This window comes from Phyllosticta citriasiana, assembly GCF_038021145.1.
Source record: "Phyllosticta citriasiana strain CBS 120426 chromosome Unknown IWZ02scaffold_8, whole genome shotgun sequence".
NCBI classification, from domain to species: domain Eukaryota; kingdom Fungi; phylum Ascomycota; class Dothideomycetes; order Botryosphaeriales; family Phyllostictaceae; genus Phyllosticta; species Phyllosticta citriasiana.
The window spans coordinates 1633866-1649892 of NW_027117285.1; the positions used below are offsets into that span (position 1 = coordinate 1633866).

General features: G+C 56.1%; 6 protein-coding genes across 6 annotated transcripts; 3 read left to right on the plus strand and 3 right to left on the minus strand.

Annotated features, from left to right (window-relative positions):
• The first annotated feature begins 670 nt into the window (after positions 1-670).
• On the plus strand, positions 671-3650 carry IWZ02DRAFT_301720 (uncharacterized protein). Its single transcript, XM_066763947.1, has 3 exons — positions 671-1085; positions 1239-3328; positions 3387-3650. The coding sequence occupies exons 1-3, from the start codon at positions 782-784 to the stop codon at positions 3537-3539; spliced, it is 2547 nt and encodes an 848-aa protein (XP_066621958.1). The 5' UTR covers positions 671-781; the 3' UTR covers positions 3540-3650.
• Positions 3651-4412: 762 nt separating this feature from the next.
• Positions 4413-5697, minus strand: IWZ02DRAFT_455041 (uncharacterized protein). The gene has a single exon (XM_066767760.1). The coding sequence runs from the start codon at positions 5555-5557 to the stop codon at positions 4505-4507; it is 1053 nt and encodes a 350-aa protein (XP_066621959.1). The 5' UTR covers positions 5558-5697; the 3' UTR covers positions 4413-4504.
• Positions 5698-5739: 42 nt separating this feature from the next.
• IWZ02DRAFT_470383 (putative nuclear speckle splicing regulatory protein 1 like protein) lies at positions 5740-6921 on the plus strand (the record flags this gene model as incomplete). Its single annotated transcript, XM_066768796.1, has 1 exon — positions 5740-6921. The coding sequence occupies one exon, from the start codon at positions 5740-5742 to the stop codon at positions 6919-6921; it is 1182 nt and encodes a 393-aa protein (XP_066621960.1).
• A 2101-nt stretch (positions 6922-9022) lies between these two features.
• IWZ02DRAFT_470384 (uncharacterized protein) lies at positions 9023-11312 on the plus strand (the record flags this gene model as incomplete). The annotated part of the gene is made up of 3 exons (XM_066768797.1): positions 9023-9152; positions 9253-10401; positions 10450-11312. 3 exons carry the CDS (start codon positions 9023-9025, stop codon positions 11310-11312), a joined length of 2142 nt encoding a protein of 713 aa, XP_066621961.1.
• A 947-nt stretch (positions 11313-12259) lies between these two features.
• Positions 12260-13520, minus strand: IWZ02DRAFT_455047 (NUDIX family hydrolase). The gene is made up of 2 exons (XM_066767761.1): positions 12970-13520; positions 12260-12870 (listed from the first exon to the last, which is right to left on the minus strand). Exons 1-2 carry the CDS (start codon positions 13378-13380, stop codon positions 12316-12318), a joined length of 966 nt encoding a protein of 321 aa, XP_066621962.1. The 5' UTR covers positions 13381-13520; the 3' UTR covers positions 12260-12315.
• A 263-nt stretch (positions 13521-13783) lies between these two features.
• On the minus strand, positions 13784-15881 carry IWZ02DRAFT_470386 (NADPH dependent diflavin oxidoreductase-like protein 1; the record flags this gene model as incomplete). The annotated part of the gene is made up of 3 exons (XM_066768798.1): positions 13784-15374; positions 15425-15523; positions 15574-15881. The coding sequence occupies 3 exons, from the start codon at positions 15879-15881 to the stop codon at positions 13784-13786; spliced, it is 1998 nt and encodes a 665-aa protein (XP_066621963.1).
• Positions 15882-16027: the final 146 nt, after the last annotated feature.

Here is a 16027-nt window from a genome sequence, read left to right on the forward strand (position 1 = left end):
GCAAGAGAAATTCGCACGCCGTTGGCCGTGGCGCACTTGACCAAGCTGCGTAAGCGCTTCTGATCACCAGCCATCTTGACCTCTGTGGCGTCCAGCCAATCGCCTTGGCACTCCGTCACAATGTCGAAAGAAACGTAGCTGTACTCTAAAGTGGGCAAACTCAGATGTGCAAGCTTTGGCACCTCAAGATTTCTGAAAAGAGGCACACCAAATCCGGGTCGTCTTCAGGATTTGGTCCTTTAGCTCGAATACGTGTCGATCTCTTCGCGTGGCTGTTCTCTCCAAGCCCGTACCGTGCCTACAAACGGCCGGGCAGCGTCATCAAGGGGGAGGGGAGAGACTGTTGGATGTAGTGCCCAAGAGCATGGGAGACTGGGCCTTTCTTTTGTCTTCGGGACTGGGTTCGAAATGTCGGAAGCCTGGTGTTTGGGATGCTGCTTCCCCGTTAGTAACAACCCCGCCACGAGGTCATTTTGTCCTCTGGCGAAGTTGTTGGGAGGATGCAGTCATGAAAGACGATGTACTGTTCCGCTTGCAGACTGCTGTCGCCGAGTCTTGATCATGTCGTCGTCGTTGTTGCTCGGCGTGTTGACCTGAACTTTTTCTGCTCCTCCGCCCGCTCACCACCGAAAACCAACACCACCACCATCGCTCCTTCGAGACACTCGCCTACGCGCGCACGGACCAGCCAACACCATCCCGTCTGCTGTAAGTCCATCTGCTCTACTGCTACCTTTTCAAACATCACCACTCGCCCCGCTGTCTGATTGCCAACGTCAAGATGGCTGACAATTCAGAAGAGAACCTTGCGACCTTCTTGCAGCGTCTCAACTTCGACTTGAACTTATCCCCGTCGACTAAACCGTCAAAGCCTCAGCTCAAGCCGGTCACATCGAGTCAAACCCCAAAGGCCAATTCGGGCGCTTCGCGCAAGCCATCCAAGGCAAGCCCGGTCAACCCCAGGTACCAATCGCCCAATCGCCTTTCGGCCAGAGCGAATTCATTCGTTCCTTCGGCGTCTGTTCAAGAAACTCCAGCGTCGGCAGACCCCTTCCAGGAAAAGAGCCCTGTGGATTCTCCCAAACGTAAGCTTGTGTCAATCCACACCCCACCCTCCTACCAATTCTCTCTCTCAAACGCCCAAAAGTCAACGACATTCCCCAACATGACGACCACGAGGCCGCGCATTGTACCCCAGACTACTTACTTTGATGAATCAGAAGCTGACCCAAGCACAGAAAAAACTGCGGTTGACCAACGCTGCGAGAGCTTGGACAAGCAAGGCAAAATTCTGCTGTCCATTCTAAAGTCTCCCCCAGGCACAGTCCACTCATTCAAGGTCATCCAAAACAGCTCTCCGTCAAAAGCAGGCCCCACTCTCCGCCGCGACAGCACCAGTTCTCCGTGTAGCGCCTGTCCCTACGACTCCGCGACTTGTCCTTGTCCAATTCGTTACCCTCCTCAAGTTGATATTGAGGAATTCGCTGTCGAGAGTGACTTGGCATCATCCCGTCAAGGCACACCAGAGTTGGAAGCGCCAGGCTCAATCGATACCTTCAGATCTGAGTCAAAGTCTCCAAACTACAACTTGCCCATTTCTGCCATCGCCCAGACGTTACGATCAAGCTCGATTGGCGCAACAATGGCTCCAGGACTAGGCGGCCTGTTCGGCTTGGGCAACAGCCGTTTCGCTCCCAAGCGCCCCAGTACCTTGTACAACCCTTTCCAGCCTGTCAATGCAGAGCGCTTTCCTCAGGCTCCTCCCACAAACGATGAGAACGTGCAGCAGCAGAGTGCCCTGCAAGCCGATATTCAACTCCAAGCACAGATCAAGCGCGAGGCTGAGGAAGCCGAGTATGCTCAGTCGAAAAAAGAACAGGAGGAATATGAGCGTGAGCGTCTGGCCAAATTCAAGGCCGCAAAGGAGGAAGCCGAGCGTCGGGAGCGCGAGAAGCGCATGGAGGCCGCCAAGCGTGCTGCTCAGCTCCAAAAGGAGCAGGAAGAGCGTGAGCACCAACGTCTTCTCAGAATCCAGATGATGAGAGAAGAGTTGGAGCGTCGTGAGCATGAACGTCAGCTTCTCGCGAAGCTCAAGGCGGAACAAGAAGAGGCGGAGCTTCGCGAGCAGTTGAGGCGCGAAGAAGAAGCCAAGCGTGCTGCTCAGCTCAAAAGGGAGCACGAAGAGCGTGAACTTCAGCATCTTGCCAAGATCCAGGCGGCAAAAGAAGAGGCAGCTCGTCTGGAGCGCGAGAAAGCCAAGCGTGCTGCTCAACTGAAGAATGAGGAACAAGAGCGTGAGCGCCAACGCCTTGCAAAGATTCAGGCTGAGAAGGAAGAGGCCGAGCGTAAGGAGCGTGAACGCCAGCTGCTCCTGAAGGTGCAGCGCGTTGACGCCATTGCTCAGATTCAAGCCTACGCAAAGGACGGCGACAAGAAGTACGGAATTCTCGTGAAGCAGGCTGACGACAAGATTGATCAGCGGACCTCGGACCTCGACAGCTTCAACACCAGCATTGATGCCAAGGAGGCTGAGTACGCTCAGCTGAAGCAACAGCTCAACACTCTTGGAGAAGAGCTTTCTAGCATGTCGGCGACGAAGATGGGTATGGACAAGGACCTTCGTCAGCTTGAAGAGAGCAAGTCCGAGTTGGTGGCAAAGGCCCAGACGCTTCAGGACGAGGCTGCTGAGAAGACAGAGATGCTCAAGAACGAGTTTCTGTCTTCTGAAGACGTTGCCACGATTCTTGAATTCATCAAGCCCGAGCTTGAGATCCAGGCCCCCGAGGTTGAGCTCTCTAGGCTGTCTCTCAGCGACAAGGTCGAAGACAATGACGACGATGAGGAATCTTCTGGCGACGAAGACAGCTTTGTCGACTTGGGCGCCACGCGTATCCCCGCCTGGTGGAAGCTCAATGACACTGGCATCGAAGCCGATCGCGTTGTCAAGCTGGTCAATCTCCCGACCAACATCACTGAAGTTGAGATTCAGGCTCTCGTCTGGGGTGGTCCACTCGACCGCATCGTCTACAAGCGCGGAGAGAGCACTGCTGAGGTTTACTTTCTGATCGGTCAAGACTGCGGAAAGTATTACAAGGCCACTGCCAATCACATTCCCTACCCCGGCGATGAGAAGCGCCTCATCAGGGTTGAGAAGTGTCCTCCTAGCCCCCGTCACCCGTTCCTTCGTTACGCCTGGGAGAACCAGGTCACCCGCTGCGTCCTTGCCACTGGCGTCCCCGATGGATGGACCAAGGGCGAGTTGAAGAAGTTTGCCGCCTCCCACGGCAGGGAGGTGGAACAGGTCCTGTTCGGAAAGACGAAGAGTGGAGTAAGCTACAAATTCCCCTCAAGCCCTACTTGACGAAAATACTAACCGCATTCCTCAGGTCCGTCTCGCTGAATTTCGTTTCCTCAACATCACCAACGCCAACGCGTTCAAGTTCTTGTTGAAGCGCGACATCGACTTTTACAAGGTCGAGACCACTTACGCCGCCGACCAGTGCGCCGTCAAGCGTGGCGTCCACACCGAACCGCGCTAAGTCGTTCTGTGCATCGTTCTCGTCGTCGCGTCGTGACTTTTTCTCAACCGCGTTGTTGTCGTTGCTGTTTTCCAGCTTGCTTGCTCGCTCTCGACTTTTGCATCAACCAACAACTCGGCGCACTCACGCACGCGTACAGCGACTTTGGTTCGGCTGGCTGGCTGGTCTACTTCGTCTTTCGCAACTTCTTCGACAATCAATCACATTGTAATTTATCAGAACATGCCTGCTTGCCTGCCCACAGGTCTGCTCCTACTACTTATTCCTTCTGCTACTGTCAGTGGAGGTAATGGTGGTAGTAGTTCTTGCCTAGCATCAGCGGGCGACGAAGTCACGACCAAAAACAATTTGCGGCTGTTTTTTCTTCTCTCTTTTCTGCGCTTTTGCTTTGGTGGACGGAGTGACTGGTGGAGTGACTGGTATTGGGAGATGGGAGTTGCGGGCGATGGGGTCTGGGTCAGGGTCCGGTCTGGGTCTGTCTGGTCTTACCGAAGTAAATGAGCAGAAAGTAGGTAACTACCTACATAGTACCTAGCCTTCTTGTTGCTAGTGGTGGGGAATAGTTGAAATGAGAATTGCAATAGAATAAGACGTCTGCACTGCACTAGGTAGAAGATATCCGACTGTTCAGCAAATCGTGATTGGGTGGCTCTGGTTTTTGTGGGCGTGACTGTCAGACATGTGGTGACGAGGTGTTAGAGACAGGGAGATAGGCAAGATGGAAAACCGGAAGTCTAGAGGCTTTGGAAGGGCGCGAGGAGGAATCGGGAGAACGGAAGGCTTCTTGTGGTCATGAGGGAGGGGTAAAAGTAGGGTAGGATGATGTATGTTAGGATGGAGACACGTCTCTAGGCTCACGCGCAGCAGGAGGGCGGGATGAATGATACCCAGGTACGCTTGCATCGTTTGCCTGTGTTTAAACATTGCATTGATCTATTGAAATGGAAATGTACGGTATCTCATAATCACTCCTTAGCCTTCTCCTTCTCCCTCATCTCACACCACAACCGATCGACGACCTGGAAAATGGCCGTCACGGCTTTCATGGTGGCTTCATCCACGCCGCCGCCAAAGCGCTGCTGTATCTTATCCGGATGCCAGCGCACGCGCTCCTTCTTCAGCGTGTCCGTGAGCGCGCCGTCGGGGACGGGGACGTTTAGCCAGAAGCGCTCGACCTCGTCGCGATTGACGTGGCGCAGGGAGCCGGTCTCGACGGGCCAGGGCAAGACGTGCTTCGGTGCGCGGCGGTCGCTCTGCTCCTGAGGGTCGTTGTCGTTGTTGGCGTTCATGATGTCGTCCCAGCGTTGGAGATACGCGTCCCACACGCTCTTCCACCTCTTGCCCTCGCGCCTCGCTTCGCCTCGCCGCAAACTCTCGTCGACGCGGCGCCGGAACTCTTCGCTCTCGCGCTCTCTGCGTGCGCCGTCTTCTCGCCGCCGCTTCTCCTCCGCCTTCCGTCGTTCGCGGGAGCGTTCGCGCCGCTCCCGCTCTTCGATCACGTGCTGGTGCGTCTTCTCCCACATCTTGGTGCGCACGTACTCGGCGTACTCGTCGTCGGTCATGGATTCGAGAAACCCGTCGATACCCTCTTCTGCCGAGAGCCGTGGGTATGTGTGCATGGGTTGGCCGTAGACGCCTTCCCAGAAGAGCGCGCCTTCGTCGTCGGCCATGGCGTCGAAGAGGGAGAGCCGGAATGCGGTGTTGGGGGAGAGCGGCTCTTCTTCTGTGGGTTCGGCGGGAGCTGTGGGCTGCGGTGGAGTTTCCTGGCGCTTGCTGCAATGACTGCGGTGGTGGTGGTGGTGCCGACGGTGGTGACGCCGACGGCGCTGGTCATCGTCGTCGTGTCTTGAGGGTTCGGCTCCATCGTCAGAGTGCTTGCGCCGCCGCGAGCGGTGATGGTCGAGGTCTTCGTCGTCGCATTCTTTGCGCGAGCGCTTGGATTTGAAGCGGAACTTGGATGGGTTGGCTCGTGAGTATTCCTTATCCGGCTGGTCGTCTGCGGCAGTAGGAGAAGTCATTTTTGTAGCGCATGTCGCAAGTGATGCTGGAAGCAGTTGTCGTGATAGCCTTCTTCGACAAATGTGAGTTGACGTTCAAGTTGGAGGCGCGGAGATTGCCGATGATTATCCGTGCACGTAAGCCAAGAACTTGTTCAAGCTTCACCTTGCGAGCTCTACGATTTTCCTCCTTAAAATACACCATGAGTCTGCAATACGGGCTCAACATCAAGAAGAAGCCCGGACAAGCTCCTTCAAGGGCTAAGCCCAAGGCACTTTTTGGCGGCGATGACTCCGACACAGACAAGGACGACAGCGCCAACAACAATGTGGAAGAGATTGGCGCTTTCGACCTGGACGCGTCATCCAAGGCCTCCTCCTCCGCCAAATTGAAACCGCGTCCTAAAGAAGGGGCCATGTCCAAGCAACCGTCCACCAAGTCCCAAGTCAGTCCGTACGGGAATCTGTCCAGCCTGCGAAACCAGCGCAAGCAGCAGGAAGAGGCTGAAGCGCTCGACCCCAGCATCTACGACTACGACGCCGCGTACGATGCGCTTCATGCAAACGATGCCGCAAAAAAGGCAAAGGAGCGCGCCGAAGCTGCGCAGAGGAAGCCGAAATACATGGAGGGACTGCTGGCTTCTGCCGAGGTCCGCAAGCGCGACCAGCTCCGCGCCAAGGAAAAGTTGCTGCAGCGCGAACGAGAGGCTGAGGGCGATGAATTCGCAGACAAGGAAAAGTTTGTGACGGAGGCCTATAAGAAGCAACAAGAGGACTTGCTCAAGCTGGAGGAGGAAGAGAAGCGCAAGGAAGAGGCAGAACGCAAGAAACGTGGTCCAGGCATGTCAGGCTTTTACAAGAACATGATGGACGAGCAAGAAAAGAAGCACCAGGAAGCCATGCAGGCTACTGAAAAGGCTCAGGTGGGCGCTCTAGAAGTTCCCAGCGAGGAGGAGCTCAAGCAAAAGAGCGACGCCGAACTTGCCAAGGAGATGAAGGAAAAGGGCATTGACGTGATGATCAACGATGAAGGCCAGGTTGCGGACAAACGCCAACTCCTCACTGCTGGTCTGAATACTGCGCCCAAGCCCAAGCAACCCTCGGCTGCACCCGCACCCTCGTCGCGCACATCGTCGTCACACCAGCAGTCGTACCAGGGCCGCAACAGCAATAGGAACGCGGTGAGAGAACGCCAGAGTCGACTGGTAGAGCAGCAGCTCGAACAAGCAGCGAAGCGTGCTGCGGACCAGGAGGCTGAAGAAGCTGCCAAATTCGAGCATGCGGCAAAGAGTCGCAAAACGACCAACGAAATCAGCAGTGCCAAGGAGAGGTATCTCCAGCGCAAGAGAGAAGCTGCAGCAGCAGCAGCCGGTAAAAAGGAGTGAACTTTTCCAACCGTGGTGTTTTGAACCTCCTCAATATCCCGCCGTGACGTCTGGTTGTCGCGTACAGCTTATGCACTCGTCATCCTCATATAGAGATCTACATCTGTAAGTTTTTAATTCATCAAACCAAACATTGTTTCCCAAAAGCTTCGCATTTGCTTTCCCTTCCTTTCACTGGATTTGGGAAGCCACTGTCCGGGCTGCGACGGGGATGGCGCTGCGCCATGGAAAAGTGTCGTAGACGCATCCCATTGAGCCCAAAATCAATTGTGCTTTGACTGCGCCCCAAGCCCGGATCTGCTCATTGCTTTTGGGCAAGTTTCTTTTTCCACGCCTAAGAGTATAAACCGGTGCTTACATTAGTGCATTGCATTCACTTATTGCACGGCAGAGGTGTCCGGCTCGCTAACATCCGAACAGAAGCCGTTGAGGTTCTGCCAAGTGGCTCGCTGGAATCGCACGAGGCAGTGGAACAAGGGCTAATGCCTCTGCCGCATGCCACGTCCGATCATGCAGTCCAACATTGAGCACGCGCATTCAACAGCGAGAGATGCTACCTTGGGCAAGAGGCTGTTCTCGATGGCCGAATCCGTTGTTGGATGTTGCTGTGGCTCCCCGCACATGAATTGGCAGCTGAACAAAAGAGGGGCAGCTGCACAGCAAGTGGGTCGCAAGTGTACCGAATCGAGCTCGCTGGGGATCAAAAGTACATACAGGAGTTGGATCAGCCCATGTGTGGAGGATGCATGACGAGAACTATGCTCCGGAGGTTTGCTGACGGCCGCGGGGATCCACAAGGGACTTGGCTTTTCCAGTGATGGCCCCCACAAGCCACCATGTGACGTAGCCACAGGCCAGCAGCCGGCAAAGGATATTCACCAGACCAACAACAACAACATTTTGCTTTTTGGCAGTCGAGTTTATATGCTCAAAACGAGGGCGATCAATTAGGGCGTGGTTGGCGAACGTCTGCCGTCTCCCGCTGCGGCTGCCGTGGTGGAATCCTTGGGGCCGCGGGGAACCTGGCGCTTGGCACGCTGCGCTCAGGCGTTCTGTCCCAGTACATGCACCTGAGGAATCCTGGACGCCGAACCGAACCGGACGGAATGCCACTTGTTGGAAGAGGTCGGGCCCGGCTTGACTCGTCGAGAGGCAGACGGGCCAGGCGTGAGGCGGCGGGAGGTGCCGCAAAATTAGAACAAGAATAAAGTTAGAGTCGAAAGACAAGCCCAACGGGCATAAGTCTTGGTGGATGATGGATGGATTGCACCTCGAGTTGGACAAGCAAGGAGCGATGAAGCGGTGCGGCCGACAGCACGTGAGGGCACGTAAACATGCCAGGACAAGACCTCATCAGGCTGGCTCGCTTGCGACCGGTCACGACACGGGCGCCGTGTGTATCCCAAGTCCAAGGAGGCTCTGATGAGCCTGAGGTCCGGGGCGGTGCGGTTGCCCTGATCTGCCTGCCGCGTCGGGAGACGTCCGTGGCCCGAGTCGGGGTCGGGGACATGGACAAGGACTGGTCGAGTAGCTTATTGGGTCCTCACGCCGACGAGTTACATCAGCTGTGGACCTGGCCATGGATCTCCCGTCACAACACACACACACCCTCCCAAAGCACGTCTTTTTGCTATCCACAGCCAACGTACATGCCATCATCCTGGCTGACGCAACCTGCCGACGCTCTTGCAACTCTTTCTCGTGGCGCCTCCAGGTAGGGATCTTCCAATGCCCAGCCTTTTCATACGTTACTCTCCCGTCCTGGATATGCACTCCATCCAAGTGCCTCTTTCCTGGGTCCAACTGCCACGGCTAACTCGCTGCCACCCGCACAAGCTCGTAATCGCCCGCAGCCATGGCGGCATTCGTCAAACAGTCCACATGGCCCGCCAAGGGTGCAAGCCTCCACCGACATGTCTCACTCGAGGCCGAGAGGCTGCCCCTCCTGCCGCTACGCAAAAAGGCGGCAGGTAGGGGAGGCCAGAAAACTTGGGCCGCGACTAAATATACGCTCCTCCTGTGCCTGGCGTCTGTTATTTTCTTCACTGTTGGATGCTGCTGTTTGAGCGTCGGCCCCCTCTTGACCTTTTTCTATCAAAAAATGGCAGCTCTCGCAGCCCAGGCATGGCTCTTTATCCTTTCGCTATTCGTGGCTAGAACCAGCGCCGCAACATGGAGCCCCATCCTGCCTCCGTCTTTTCCATTGGCTGTCAAGAACCCGTACCTTTCAGGTGAGTCTCTTGGTTGCCGCATTTGAGGGCCGCACCTCATCATGCCATGCCCGCCCACATCAGCAGCTAGCTGCTAGCCAGCTACGGGTGGCTCCCTTAGCTTCTTGGTGTGGCTCTCAGCCGCACCTTGTCTGCGCGTCAACACGAGCTAACTTTGCGTCAGCATGGCTTCCTGGCAACCAAGCTGCGGATCTGCCCTCTGCCCAACCAGAATTTTGGCACGCAAATGCCCTCAACTGGTCCATCATTGCCCGGGTTGATGGGACTACCTACAACTTGTTTGGTGTTCCGTCCCCCGAGGACGACACCCAGTCGGCTACCGTGGTCAATGGGTCATTCACTTCGACGCGGTCCACTTTTGACTTGACCGCGGGTGATGCCAGCATCTCGTTGGAGTTCTTCTCGCCCGTGTCTCCCAACAACCTGCTTCGTCAGTCGTTGCCCTTTTCTTTCCTGACCGTCACGGCAAGCGGTAGAAATGGCGCGACCCCGTCCGTTCAAGTCTACTCTGACATTGACGACACGTGGACGGGCCAGTCGGCGTTGTCCACATTCAACCAAACTACGAGTGGCGCCACGCATGTCTGGCAGGTGAGATCCAACAACCAGGTCACTTACTCGGAAGTGGCCGAGATGGCCGGGTGGGGAGAGGCCGTGTACGCGGCCCGAGCCGACTCCTTCCAGTCTGGCCCTGCGTCGACAGTTCGCAGCCAGTTCGTCAGCAGCGGTGCCTTGACCAATTCGACCAGCGATTGGTCGAGCGGCAGCGTCGTCGGTCTTGCTTTTGATCTCGGGATCGTCAGCTCGTCCGCTAGCGCCGTCTATGCCATTGGATATGTTCGGGAAGACGCCATCAACTACCGCGGCACCCCCTACACGGGATACTACCGCGCCGCGAACCCCAACACCGTCGGTGCGGCCTCCTACTTTCTCGACATCTACGATGACGCCATTCACGAGGCCGATTCGTTTGATGCCAAGATCCGGTCCGTGGGCGACTCGTCTGGCGGCTCCAACTACACGGCTATCCTTGAGCTGTCTGTGCGCCAGATCTTTGGCGGCATCGACATCACCGTTGATGGCAACTCGTTGGACACGAGCGCGCCGTATGCGTTCATCAAGGAGATTTCCAGCAATGGAAACTTGAACACGATTGACATCATCTTCCCGAGCTTCCCCTTTCTGTACGAGTTTGCTCCGAACCTGATCAAGCTGCTGCTCGAGCCCGTGCTTGCGTATCTGGAGACCGGTAAGTCGACGCCACTACAAGCGCACTCCGCCATCTAATGCGTTCCAGGGGCATATCCCAACCCGTACATGATCCACGACCTGGGGACGCACTACCCTAACGCCACGGGTCACGACGATGGGCTCGACGAAGCCATGCCGATCGAGGAGTCGGGCAATCTGCTCATCCTGGCGCTCGCCTATCAGACAGCGACGGGCGACACGACGTGGGCCAGCTCGCACGCGGCGCTGTTCCAAAAATACGCCGACTACCTCGTCGACAACGGGCTGTACCCGACCAACCAACTCAGCACCAACGACGGGCTGGGCGCCTTCACCAACATGACCAACCTCGGCGTCAAGGCCGCCGTCGGCCTCACCGCGTACGGCAAGCTGACGTGGCAAGCCAACTACACGTCCACAGGCCAAGAATTCGCGCAGGCAATTTGGGGCGGCAACGAGACGACGAGCGACGGGCTCGGCAGTGAAGTCGACGCCACCACAGGCCAGTCCTACTTCACAACGACGTACAGCGACAGCAGCTGGTTCCTCGTCTTCAACGTATACCCGGACGTCCTCTTCTCCCTCTCCACCTTTCCCAACGCCACATACAGCGCCACATCGGCCTTCTATCCCACAGTGCGCGGCGCCGCCGGCGTCGCCATCGACGGCGCCGTCGACTGGGGCAAGACCGACTGGCAGATTTGGACCGCGGCGACCGTCGAGGCTGACGCGCAGGCAATGTTTGTCAATGATCTTTACGCCTTCATTGCGAATGGGAAGAACACCGCGCCGTTTGGCGACCGCTATTGGGCGGCGGGAGAAAGTGTGGGCGAGACGGCGCAGGGTTTTCGTGGGCGGCCGACGCTGGGCGGGCATTTTGCCGTTGCGGTGCTCAAGTTGGGTGTTGATGTGTGGGAGTGGGCTGCATAGTCCTCCCTCCTATCGCTGTGGTGTTGGTTTTTTTCTGCTCTCCTTTTTCCTCTTCGTTGTTTGATTCGTTGGTCCATTGACATTCCTTTTCTCTACCGTCGTTGGTTATCGTCGTTGTCGTTGTTGCATCACGCTGCATGTATATGCTGCCCTGGTTGAAAGAAGAAGAAGAAGAAGTAGAAGAAGAAGTAGAAGAAGAATAAAGACTCGGTCGGTCGGCGTTCTTACGTTTTCCCTTTTCCCCTCCATTCATCTTCTCTACCCATCTACCGCACCAACAATGCCGTAACCCTCGTTCCGAAATTCCGTTCCGGTAATGTCTTGTACCTGTCTACCCACCTACCCACCCACCTACCTATCTACACCAAGCACCACTGAGGACCCTGAACCCCTTTCCCCGCTTCAATGGATGGTGGATTCAAGTGTGACGGGATGGGGAGGCAACGTGGGATGTGGCCAACGGCAAAGAAGCCGTTCTTTTGTGCACATATACATAAATCCAGACTTACGATCGCTCAACTGTCACGTTACCCACTACTGCTTTATGTGTGTAGACCAGGTAGTTGTAAACCCCCATCGCACCATGACCACAGAAATCGAAAATGGTCAAAGACAGCGCTTCAGCGACATAACCCATAATACCAATAAACCAAAGCCATTCGAAAACTGCGTAGCTAGGTGGTGATATATATACACGCGTCGTCACTTCTCACCACACGCACGCCATGAAATAGGATGTCGTCGGGTAATTTGACTCCATTCTCGCGTGGGATGGTGAAGTGGATGCGCTGTTTTGCTCTAGTTTTCGCTGTTTTGCTCTAGTTTTCGCTGTGGCCTTCCGTGCCGATGAGAGAGGGGTGATGAAAAAAAAAAAAAAAAAAAAAACCTCAAGTGGTAGCGTGGTCTTAGCACCGCCGCCGCCGCTGCGTCCATGAAAAGGGAGTTCCATAAGTAATGCCCACTCCGGCAACTCCCTCAACATCAGCTTTGTACTCTCCCTTCGTCACAGCCTCGCCTCCCTCCTCAACCCCTCATACAGCGCCCACGCGCCCAACGCCTTGCTGTCCCGTCCACCCCACCGCCACAGCTCCTCCAGCCTCACCAACTTCAGCGTGATCTTCTCGCCGTGCTCGCGCAGCCCTGTCAGCCGTCCCTGCCACGTCTGCAACTCCGCCCTCTCCACGCGGCGCTCGTGCAGGAAGAGCGGGATGAATTCGTCGCAGCTGCCTGCGCTGGGGTACATGGCTGGCGTTAATTGCTCATCCAGAGCATCGCCGTCTGGCTTGGTGGTGGTGGTGATGGTGGTAGCAGGACAAACAGGCACGTCCGCCAGCGCCAGCGCCGTCAGATCCGTCAGCTGGTCGTCTGCGACGCGCAGCCCCGTCTCCTCTTGTATCTCCTTTGCGGCGCCGCCGGCGAACGTGCCGCTGTCGTCTAGCATGCCGGCGGGTAGCTCGGCGAAGGCGAGAGAGCCGGCCGGGACGCGCGGTTGAATGGTCAAAATGACGAACTTATCTTTCTCTGAGTCGGCGGGCACGTCGGTGGGTTGGAGAATTAGCTGTTTGCATGTGCGTGCGTTAGTTTGAATAAGAGAGGCTGGTTGAAGATGCAGAGAGAGAGGAGGGGAGTTGAGGATTGAGGAAGCGCAGCAGCTTACCAACATGCCCACGCTGCCACCCCGCAGAAACACGCTGCCGGGCAGCGCCTCGCCCGCCTCATTCGAGACATCCGCTTTCAACTTGACGAACCCCAACCTCTTGCCCTCGCCGCCGCCGAACCAGTCGCACGCTTGCACGTCGATGCGGCGCAGTGCGTACGGCGACGTGTGGAACGTGTGTTGTTTGTGGCGCTGCAGAGCCAGCGAGCGCTGGAGCGTCGCGATCCAGTTTTTGAAGGCCGGGAATGATAGGAGTGCATCTCTTGTTAGGTCTGGTGGGAGGTGGACGGGGCAGGATGGCGTGGAGTTGGGGAGTGTGAAGGTGGACATGTTGGAGTGGGAGAGGGAGAAGGGGCGCGCGAGGCGTGGATTTTGGAGGTGTTGTGTGAGGTGTCGGAGGCGGGGGAGCATGTGTTTGTGAGGGAATTGGTTGGATATCGGTTTGGTGTTGTTCAATTGCTATGTGTTGGTTGCGGTGGTTGTGTTGAACCAAGTTTGAGGTCCGGATGATTATGACGTCGGTGGTTGGACCCTGCCGGCGTCCAGTGCAGTTGCTTGGGGCCCAAGCTCCTCCCTTGAGCTTGAGGAAATCTCATGCCCATGTCAACTTCAGATGCTTCTCACAGTTTGCTTTAACAATTGGATTCATTAAGTAGCATGGCTTTGCAAAACTTCTGATTTTTGTGCGTCAAGACTGCCAACCTCTTGGTCTTTCGCATCTAAACTATGCAGCCTCAATGTATCTATGTGCTCTCAACACTCGACAAACACCCGTCCCTGACCAAAATTCCCTCTTTCCCTTCTAATCAAACGCCTACCATGTCTCCTGCACCCACCGGCCGCCCCGCACCATCCCCCGGACCGTCTCCTCCGCCTCTTCCCTTTCCATATCCCCCTCCTTGCCTATGACGTCCACGATCGCTGCCCGCACAGCCTCTGGCATTTTGCCCGAGCTGCCGCACACGTAGACCCGTGCTCCATCTTCCAAGAACCGCCAAAGCAGGCTTGCATGCTCGCGGATGCGGTCCTGGACGTAAATCTTCTCGCGTTGGTCACGCGAAAAGGCGGTTATGATGTGCAGGCCGGCGGTCGACGAGAGACGATTGAATTCTTCGCCAAAGAAAAAGTCGGCGTTGGCATTGCGGTTTCCAAAGACGAGGGCCGTGTCGGAGAGAATCTGCGAGGGCGAGTCAGACTGCGGCGCGTCCGAGCCCGTGGTTGCGTTCGGGTCGCTGTGGTCTTCGCCGTTCACGGCAGCCGAGTTTTGGCTACGGCGCAGTCTGAACGCCTGTTTTTCTTGGACGATGCTACGGAGAGCGGCAACTCCAGTGCCTGGACCGACAAGAATCGACGGCTTGGCCAAGTCTTGCTCCGTCACCTTCATCGCGCCGGACAGTACTTGGATGCGCAGTTTTTGGCCAGGCTGCAAAGCGCTGAGGTAGCGTGAGCATACACCCCACCGAATACGCTTGATGACGGTGCGGTATTTGACAATGGCCACGAGCAGCGTCAATTTGCAATCTTTGTCTTTTGGATCGAATCTCGTCAAGTCAGCGCTGGCGATGCTAAACTGGCGTGGCTTAAGGGGCGGAATGACACCCAGGAGATATTCAAATGGAATCTTGACGGTCGTGAATTCTTGCAATACTTCTAGTATGGAGCGTCTCGGGCGAGTTGCATAGTCAAAGTAGTCTTCGATATAGTCTGGATCTTTGGGCCGGGCGAATTCCATCAGCCGCTCTTTTTGGTTGGGGTCCGATGTAAAATAGGACAGTGTCAGGAAAAAGGAGCGACGCGGGACGGCCATTATGTCCAAATGATTGGTGAGGATGCCGGAGAGCGTGGCATGAAAAGGTCCCCGGCCGATTGGGGACTCGCGTGGTGGATTAGCATCTGGTTGCGAGTAGTCGTACTTGAGCTCGAGCGGGCGGTGAGCAATGGAAGCGTAGCCCTGAAGTCTGATAAATTCGTTTACGTCCTCGGGAAAGTTTTTCGGACAGATTTCCACCACATCACCCGGGCTGTAGGTCAGTCTAGGCTTGGCGATTGGGTTGCCAGAGGTCGGGTCGCTGCGGGGGATCTCTCGCGGTATGCTCATTTCTATTTGGCGAACATCCTGCCAGTGAGATTCTGGAGTCACGCGGGAGTTGGATGTGACATGTGCGGCCTCATGGTCGGCTTCTTGACTGACGTGGACGTGATCTCTGCTGGAGTACTCTTCTGGTGTGTCCAGAGTTTTGGCGTGGCCGTTGGTGGTGGCCCTGGTTTCTTGCAAGAGGTTCAAGGACCATCGCGGCTTTAAAAAGACATGGTCTGGAAGCGGTTGCTCTCCTGCGGGAAGGGGAAATTGGGAGAGAAGCTCGAGCCGAAGTTTCTCCAGCCATGGCAAAAATGTAGCGTCAACTCTGGCAGGAGTAGTCAGAAATCGTAGAAATGATGGGGTCCATCAACCCACCCTTCTGGATGCTGCTCATCCGCCTCACCAGCCTCTATTAGTCTCTTAGCGCCGAGCTGCTCTATGCGGTTCCCAAGCTTGCGATGCGCCCAATTGAATCTGATAGTTTTATCAGCATCGCTATTGGTACATGTATATCGACAACCTACTGTGGATACGAGCTATCGCCCAGGCCAAATGATGCAAAAATGCAGTTTGTCAGAGCATCAGCTGGCAGCTTCCGACTCCGAAGCTTTCTAAAGAGAATTTGGGCATTTCGGGGCAAGTCACCCTGGCCAGTGGTGGAAATGACGATGACAAGGACCGAGGCATGACTTAGGGCTTGTGGGGTGATGGCGTTGAGAGGCTTTATGGTAGTCCAAATGCGCAAGCGACGAATCAGCTGGCTGACCTGGTAGGCTAGCTCTTCGGCGTTGCCCGTTTCGGAGCCATACGCCACGAGAGCCGAGCGAGACATGGAGTTTGGAGGTGAAATGTTGGAGCAGCACATGAAATGGTCAATTCAGACACGGCTTGACCGCGTCGGTGCCAAGACTGGAGAAAAGCTTACTGCATCGGGTCAAGCGCAGGGCCGACATTGGCTGGCCGAGCGAGGTCGGACTC

Excerpts from the sequence above, each read along its gene's own strand:
- IWZ02DRAFT_301720 (XM_066763947.1), top strand. The coding sequence starts at position 782 with ATGGCTGACAATTCAGAAGAGAACCTTGCGACCTTCTTGCAGCGTCTC. Across the intron at positions 1,086-1,238 it reads CCCTGTGGATTCTCCCAAAC|AAAAAACTGCGGTTGACCAA; the intron begins GTAAGCTTGTGT and ends ACCCAAGCACAG. Across the intron at positions 3,329-3,386 it reads TCGGAAAGACGAAGAGTGGA|GTCCGTCTCGCTGAATTTCG; the intron begins GTAAGCTACAAA and ends CGCATTCCTCAG.
- IWZ02DRAFT_455041 (XM_066767760.1), bottom strand. The coding sequence starts at position 5,557 with ATGACTTCTCCTACTGCCGCAGACGACCAGCCGGATAAGGAATACTCA.
- IWZ02DRAFT_455047 (XM_066767761.1), bottom strand. The coding sequence starts at position 13,380 with ATGCTCCCCCGCCTCCGACACCTCACACAACACCTCCAAAATCCACGC. Across the intron at positions 12,871-12,969 it reads GTGGCAGCGTGGGCATGTTG|CTAATTCTCCAACCCACCGA; the intron begins GTAAGCTGCTGC and ends ACATGCAAACAG.